Source organism: Capsicum annuum, chromosome 7, assembly GCF_002878395.1.
Source record: "Capsicum annuum cultivar UCD-10X-F1 chromosome 7, UCD10Xv1.1, whole genome shotgun sequence".
In the NCBI taxonomy this organism is placed as follows: domain Eukaryota; kingdom Viridiplantae; phylum Streptophyta; class Magnoliopsida; order Solanales; family Solanaceae; genus Capsicum; species Capsicum annuum.
In genome coordinates, this window is record NC_061117.1 from 138,854,387 (window position 1) to 138,862,408 (window position 8,022).

Sequence of the window (8,022 nt, forward strand, 5' to 3'; positions counted from 1 at the left end):
ACTTACCAAACACTAGAATATAAGTAGGAAATTCAATTATGAACTCACCCTTAGTTTGGATTACTTCTGCTATTTTGACTGATATCTCGATTAAATAAAATTTGTTGAATGATATTAGGTATAAGCTTATAATAGACTGGTATTTGATTATTGTTAGAATGCCATGTCTTTATCTATATATTCAAATATCCCTATTGATGAACACGATTATTTCTGAAATTATTTATCTATTGCCACTTCGTATCACTGATTGAGATTATATAAACTGGACAGGCTTATTTCTAATATCTAGCAATTCTGACAGCAGCTACTCTAATTGTTAACAGAGAACTTATAGGACAGGATCTTTCAGGTATCCTTCCTGCATCTCTGACAAAGTTACGAGAGATAGAGTAAGATTGACGAAAGTCTGCATCAGCAAGAAACTCTAGAAACACTGCCAAAAGCTATTCGATACGGCATTTCATACGTTTCACTAATTTCCCTATAACAGAGGATGCAAATTTTGGATACTAATTTTCATTGACAGTCGAAAATATTTGCAGTTTTCTTGTAACATTTTTTAACTCAAACATTTGATAAATGTGCTATGCTCTTCTTTTACCTGAAGTTTTTAAAAAATAAAACGTATGTATTAGTTTTACATCATTACATTACTATTAAAATAAATATAAATAACATAAATACACCCTTTTGAAATTAATTACTTTCTTTCATTCTTTTAATTGCTTTATTCTTTCTTCCTATTAATATACGTAATATAATTGACATGGCCTTGCCCATCTAATATACTATATATAAACGAACTTCAACTTCATGATTTTATTTTACATGACAAAAGGACGCGTTCCTTCTAGCCCGTACTTTAAATAATAGTAAAACCCATCACGCACCGTAAATAATCATAAATTGACCCCACCGATTAGATTAATAGCTGATGATTAATCACAAAAAACATCAGAAGCTCCTAAGAATCTCCACGTGTCACCCCTGGACCCCACCTCCCATCTCCGCTACCTTCTATAGTTTTCTCCGCTTTCCATCCCTCCCCCGGGATTCCTGCTCCGATCAACCACCCCCCTCCCCAACCCAATCCCTCTCTCGACCTCTACCCTATATACACATACACAAATACTACTCTGAATAAAGGGGTTGTTTATTAAACTAATTTAAATTTGTACTCTCTTTTTCCTTTTTTGTTTTGTTGTACTTATATACTTTTTTTTCTTAATATATTATTGCTGTGACAATATGCATACAAGTGTATGTCTATGTGTGTTTGCAGCAGAGCTAGGGTTTGAGTCTTGAGATTTGATTAGCTGATAGGTGAATAAATGAGCTGATTCTCAAGTAATTAATAACGCCCAATAATATCATCACAGTTGCTGGATGAGTAATAATAATTAGACATCTGAATATTATTCAGATGTACCTATACTGTATTTATAGCAGAATACATACATAAATACATGTCAATATTAAGGCGTAGGAAGGGCACAGAAAACAAGAAAACCGAGCCAGAGTATGAAGAATTTAATGATGAAAATAAGAAGAGTAATGGAAGTTCGAGGAGGTTAAGGAGGAGGAGATGGAGTTGTATGGACGGTTGTTGTTGGTTTGTTGGTTGTATATGTTCCATATGGTGGTTCTTCTTGTTCCTTTACAACGCAATGCCAGCATCCTTCCCGCAGTATGTGACGGAGGCGATAACGGGGCCGTTGCCGGATCCACCGGGTGTGAAATTAGCTAAGGAAGGATTAAGGGCTAAGCATCCAGTGGTATTTGTACCTGGGATTGTGACTGGTGGACTTGAGTTGTGGGAAGGACATCAATGTGCTGAAGGTTTGTTCAGGAAGAGGCTCTGGGGTGGTACTTTTGGTGAATTGTACAAAAGGTACTTGCTTTTTTCATTTCTTCTCTAGTCCATCAAATTTGTTTTTCTTTAGCTTTTAGAATGCGTTTTAACTTGAGAATGTTCTGATGTAAGCTTTTTTTGATGCTGTGGAGTTTGATTGTACTACAGAGTGAATTTATTTGTGCATCAAATGTGGGAGGTGAAATGGATTTCTTGATATATCAAGGAAAATACGTGAGTAAGGTGTTCTTAGTTGTTAATAATGGAAAAAGTCCCAAAAGCTGAAAAGATTCGTTCTTTACTAGTAATTTTTTTTTCTACAATTCCTTGTGGCTATTGTTGGCTCTTATTTTTCCTTTGTTTCCTTTACCCTTCCTTTTGTTTGGTACAACAACAAACAAAAGTGGATCTTGGGCTGGTGGGATATATGGCATTTATTCAAAAATAGGTTCTGCAAACCTGGGTTTTGAGTTTCTCAAGTAGTTTTAGCTATCTCTGTTATTGAAAATTTTCAAACAATCGCCATTAGGTCGAATAGGCAAATGTGGCAACTAAAGTAAGGTTTGGTGGTACGGGATTGAGGTATGCTTCCTTTTTATATATTTCCTCTTGAAACTGCAAGTGATTAAGGCCAATTGACTTATTTTGCTTACAACAAATAACTAAGTGCTCTCTCTTTATCCAAATAAAATGCAGACCACTTTGCTGGGTGGAGCATATGTCACTTGATAATGAAACTGGATTGGATCCTTCTGGTATAAGGATTAGGCCTGTCTCTGGGCTTGTCGCAGCTGATTACTTTGCTCCAGGTTATTTTGTTTGGGCTGTTTTAATTGCCAATTTGGCTCGCATTGGATATGAGGAGAAAAACATGTATATGGCTGCCTATGATTGGAGGATCTCATTTCAGAACACTGAGGTATTGGTGTTCTATAATTCGCTGGTCTATGTCCGCTTCCAATATCTGACCTCTGGCAACTACCATTGCTAAAGGGTAACTCATCATTATTTTCTGAACATCTGTAGGTGCGAGATCAAACTCTAAGCAGGATTAAAAGTAACATTGAACTCATGGTGGCTTCGAGTGGTGGGAAGAAGGTGGTTATAATTCCGCACTCAATGGGTGTTCTATACCTCTTGCATTTCATGAAATGGGTAGAGGCGCCAGGTCCAATGGGTGGAGGAGGTGGATCAGATTGGTGTGCTAAACATTTAAAAGCTGTAATGAACATTGGAGGACCCTTTCTGGGTGTCCCAAAAGCAGTCTCAGGATTATTCTCAGCTGAAGCCAAGGATATTGCTGCTGCCAGGTTTTTTCTCTTCAATGAATAGTTTGCTTTCTATTAAAACAATAGTAATTACGTCTTGCTCCCATCACTTTCTTCTTGAGGTGTCTAATAGCTGTATCTTGTCAGCGGTGGAGAAAAAACCCGGATATGGGTTCGGCCCGTAGCTTTTTCTCAGTGTATTTGTGTTAAGAAATTCATTAAATGTGTACAAATAGTAAATTTAGAACCCAGTTATTAGCACTTCATCTTACTAAATCCAGAACTCATAGAGTTAAAATCTTGGCTCCGCTTTTCTATGTGGTTTTTGATGTTTATTGAGAGATAAATAGTTTGTAACATGCAATTCTTATACTATGGACTAGTTCTCAACACAAAGGTCCTAATAGTTTTGGTTTCTACCTCCGCCTTTTTAGGAGAAAGAGCTTATCGTTATATTCTGGGGTTCAGAATGGATCTTTACCTTCTTCTGTTGGTGATGTTTTCTACCTGCAATCAGGTAAATTATACGAATGAATAAAACTCACATAATGTAATTCAAGGGAGCATTTCTATGCAGGCTTCCCAACCATAGTTCACAATGTTTAGAAATGGTCTAACAAGGATTATACTGTGTAAAAATCCACTTCAACTTCTCAGTTTCTCTTGTTAGGTTCTTCCTCATGCTACTTGCTGGGTTCTTTCTTGATTCTTCTTTTGCCTGAATTTATCTCTTCTAGTGAGTGTGTTTGCATCTTTTTCTCAAGGGAATGTATGGTCCACGGCCATGTTGCTCGGACTTCAAAAATGTCAGCGGGTGCGTGTCGGACTCCGATAGTAGTGTATTTTTTAAGAATCCGACACGGGTGTGGCATCGAAAGTGAAGAGTCCGCACAACTTAGGTGCACAGGCAAAATAGTGATTGCGTACACAAGTAGTTTTTTTTTTTGCTATTCGCAAGAGACGTGTTACCCGTGATTGTTTATAAAGTAGAAGTTGCCCTTTCTGCAGGTCTATGGCCCCAAGTTTTTTGGAAAGTGAAATGTTTAACTTCCAAACGTTACAGCATGTAATGCGAATGACTCGTACATGGGATTCAACCATGTCAATGATACCTAAAGGCGGGGACACAATCTGGGGCGGACTGGATTGGTCCCCAGAAGAAGGCCACGAGTGTAATGAAAAGAAGCCAAAGAACAATACCACCCAGACAGCTGAGAGTGACAGGACAAGAAAGTCAGATAATGCTACTCGTGTGAAGTACGGAAGAATAATATCGTTTGGGAAGCTTGTAGCTGATTTGCACTCATCAGAGATTGAGAGGATCGACTTCAGAGTAATGTTCTTTCTTGAATTTTGGATTTTCATCAACTAATCTCTAGGGTACTATCTTATTTGAACTTTGATGTTCTTAAATTACATTATTATCCATTAGCTCAGTGCAGACAGATGCTTAGACCTAAATCCTCATGTGCCGACAAAAAATGTCTACAGGCTGTCACAAATGTGTTATACATAGAAATAATCTTAATCAGCTTCCCATATGCGGTGAATATGTATCCTTTGCTCTGCTTTCTAATGTGGAGGTTGGGAAAGACCTGGTGACATGAGACACAAATGGAATAAGAAGATAACCTATTCTCTTACATATTCTCAAGTTAAAGTTTTGTGATACCTCATCCAAAAAAAACAAAACAAGAGAAGAAGTTTGAATGTTTTGTAATGATTCTAATTCCCTACTCCTGTTAAGTTTAAATTCTGAACTGGTTGCTCAGACCTGTTGATTCTATCAAGTTTTTAGAGTTAAAAAGACTATTAAAAGAAAGGCAGTTTATTTTTCTGTAGGAAACTTGCAGGAAGTCTGATTGATGGATCAGTTTATTTTTCTGTAGGAAACTTGCAGGAAGTCTGATTGATGGATCTTTCATTTGGCGTTTAATATTTCCTTAATTATCTTAAAAGACTGGTCATAGTTGTTTTCCTTACTATTTACTGCTAATCCGAAGTACTACTCTTAAGTATCTCTTGAGTGCTTTAAATGTGGATTTTATGAATTGAGTTTCATTGTTTTATGTGAATTCTCTCCTGCAATATATTCTGTTTCTCTGTGCACATTCCTAAGAAATGCACACGTGGACTATTTGTTCTGTTGCCTTTTCAGAGTCTTTTTCTTCTTTGACGTGTCCAATATTCACCAAAGCTCAAAATCTCCCCTGAATAGCGATCAAGTAGCCAAAGCAGCAGTAGAAAATCTATTACCATAGGCTAGAATTACACATGGCATTGCAAATAACCTTGAATTATTAGTTATTCCAATACTAACATTTAAAAAAGAATTATTCCAATACTCCATCCCATTTCGAGGTACTCTACTATCCACAAATCAGTTTCTCATGTTTCCGTATATGCGTAATGTCTTATACTAGTTTGTCTGTGTCTATTACTGTGTGTTTAAACTTCCACATGGACAGGTTATCAGAAAACTATTCCAGATGTTGTATTTCTACTTTCTGGTTTTAGCTTTCCTTCAAAAAAAGAAAAAAAAAAATTCTAACTTGCCCCCTTCATTTTTTGGTCCCCTCCAGGATGCTCTTAAAGGTAAAAGTCATGCCAACTCCACTTGCCGTGATGTATGGACTGAGTACCATGATATGGGTATTGGAGGTGTCACAGCTGTTGCAGATTACAAAGTTTACACAGCTGGTTCTGTTTTGGATCTTCTTCATTTTGTTGCACCAAAGTTGATGAAGCGTGGTAGTGCTCATTTTTCATATGGAATTGCTGATGATCTGGATGACAAAAAATATGAACACTATAAATATTGGTCAAATCCCCTGGAAACTAAGTAAGCTTCTGTATTGTTCTACAAAAAGTATATTTTAATATATGTCCATGCTCATAGGCCAGCTCTTCTCTTTATCTTCTTGACTCTCTTAAGTTCATCTATAGTATGCAAATATATCAAGGGTACAACTGAGACTCGGACCTCTTCAAATCAATTTACTTCTGCCTTTGCATGAAATTGTTCATAGTAGATATTGCAAAATGTGATCCTCCATCTGTCTTGACTTGGTTCATTATGTGTTACAGCAATCTATCTGGCATATTTATAGCTAGTTCTCACTCTGCTGCTCCATTTTCAGATTGCCCAATGCACCAGGGATGGAGATCTTCTCAATGTATGGAGTTGGAATTCCAACTGAAAGAGCATATGTATACAAACTAAGTACTGCTGGAGATTGCTATATTCCTTTCCAGATAGATACTTCGGCTGAGGGTGGAAGCAAAAGTCCTTGCTTGAAAGGCGGTGTCTTTCATATTGATGGGGATGAGACTGTACCTATTCTAAGTGCAGGTTACATGTGTGTGAAAGGGTGGAGAGGAAAGACCCGATTCAATCCATCAGGCATCCGTACATTTGTAAGAGAGTACAATCATGCCCCTCCAGCTAATCTTCTAGAGGGCAGGGGAACACAAAGTGGTGCTCACGTTGATATAATGGGAAATTTTGCACTGATTGAAGATATCATTAGAGTAGCTGCTGGGGCCGCTGGAGAAGACTTGGGAGGAGATAAAGTGTACTCTGGTATTTTCAAGTGGTCTGAAAGGATTAAACTGAAGCTTTAGATTTCATATTGTGAGATTTACGCCACGTCATTCTTACAATAAGACTGATGTTATATGTTTCTTGTTCCTTTTTGTTATTATGATTAGAAAACGTAAAAGAAATAGACCTTTAGGCCGATAAAGGGACCAATTTTATGACTTCACTAGTTATGGATTTACATGAAAAATTGTTCGCTCTCGACCTCAGATACATATATTAAGCACATGAAGGTTCTGACTTTCGTGACTGAATGAGTTGATGCCAGCTGGAGATAGTTACTTGCGATACTGTATCCTTGGTAAAACTTAGATAACCACTTCTGCATGCAGAATTTTATGTGCGCAATCAATTGCTTTGGGGAGCTGCAGATGCTTTGCTATACCTCTGGCTTCTTGGTCTCCCCGCTGAAGCATCTATTGTGTACTAGAACAAGAATACTCTGGGAAACCTGAAGCTGCTTACTTCAATGTTCTTGAACTGTAAATGTTCCAGGAAGCATGCACGTTTGCAGCCATGCTCGCAATGCTTTAATGTGGCTGCCATTATGTTCATAACTTTATGTTATAAATTTTGGACATTCATTGCTTTTTTCCTGTAATTAAGTCCTTCATAGCATTGTGCAGACTTAATATAGGAGCTGCCAAGAACAGTATTTATCTGTTCCACTACGACTCCATGCATCAACTATTTTCCTCCTTAAACAGCACAACAGGAAGGACAAGTGTGTTTCTTTTGCTGTGGAATAGAAAAGAAATACGACTATAAATTGCTAGTATTATTGAAGATATGGGTTTTTATTGAAGAAATACGACTCTTAAATTTGTCTGCCCAATTTACTTTAATCTTCTAATTTTAAGGGAAATTATTTTTCCTCTAAACAACTTTCAAGTAAATTAATATTACCTATAATCCTAATGTAGCATTAAAAAAATTCAAAGAGCGTAGTTTTTTTTCAGCGGAAAGTGATGCCACTAATTTATGTATTGTATAATTATAATTAATTAATTAATTAAAATATTAGTATCCCAGTATGTTTTTTCCTACACCAAAATCAATTTGTCCAGAAATTGGTCGGACTTCACCGCATCTTCAAAAAATCAAATCTATTGAGCAAACCGAATCATACCACCTTACTCTCCCCAAGAGTCGGAGACTTTTTCTTCATAAAATTGTTTGTTTTCCAATGAGTTTGGTGGAGATTTCAAGGTTTTTTCTTGACCTGCATCTTTAATTTTTCAAGGGAAGTTATCTTGTCCGATGTTTTATTGGACTGCCTGATAATTTTTCAGTTTTTC

General features: G+C 36.9%; 1 protein-coding gene across 1 annotated transcript; it reads left to right on the plus strand.

Moving 5' to 3' along the window:
• Positions 1–786: 786 nt before the first annotated feature.
• LOC107877860 (phospholipid:diacylglycerol acyltransferase 1) lies at positions 787–6,978 on the plus strand. The gene is made up of 6 exons (XM_016724639.2): positions 787–1,894; positions 2,552–2,774; positions 2,882–3,165; positions 4,132–4,456; positions 5,706–5,965; positions 6,264–6,978. The coding sequence occupies exons 1-6, from the start codon at positions 1,470–1,472 to the stop codon at positions 6,745–6,747; spliced, it is 2,001 nt and encodes a 666-aa protein (XP_016580125.1). The 5' UTR covers positions 787–1,469; the 3' UTR covers positions 6,748–6,978.
• The last annotated feature ends 1,044 nt before the right edge of the window (positions 6,979–8,022 follow it).

Bases quoted from the DNA above. Each gene is read 5' to 3' on its own strand.
- LOC107877860 (XM_016724639.2), top strand. From the start codon at position 1,470: ATGTCAATATTAAGGCGTAGGAAGGGCACAGAAAACAAGAAAACCGAG. The intron at 1,895-2,551 runs GTACTTGCTTTT...AATAAAATGCAG, and splicing joins TTTGGTGAATTGTACAAAAG to ACCACTTTGCTGGGTGGAGC. The intron at 2,775-2,881 runs GTATTGGTGTTC...GAACATCTGTAG, and splicing joins TCTCATTTCAGAACACTGAG to GTGCGAGATCAAACTCTAAG.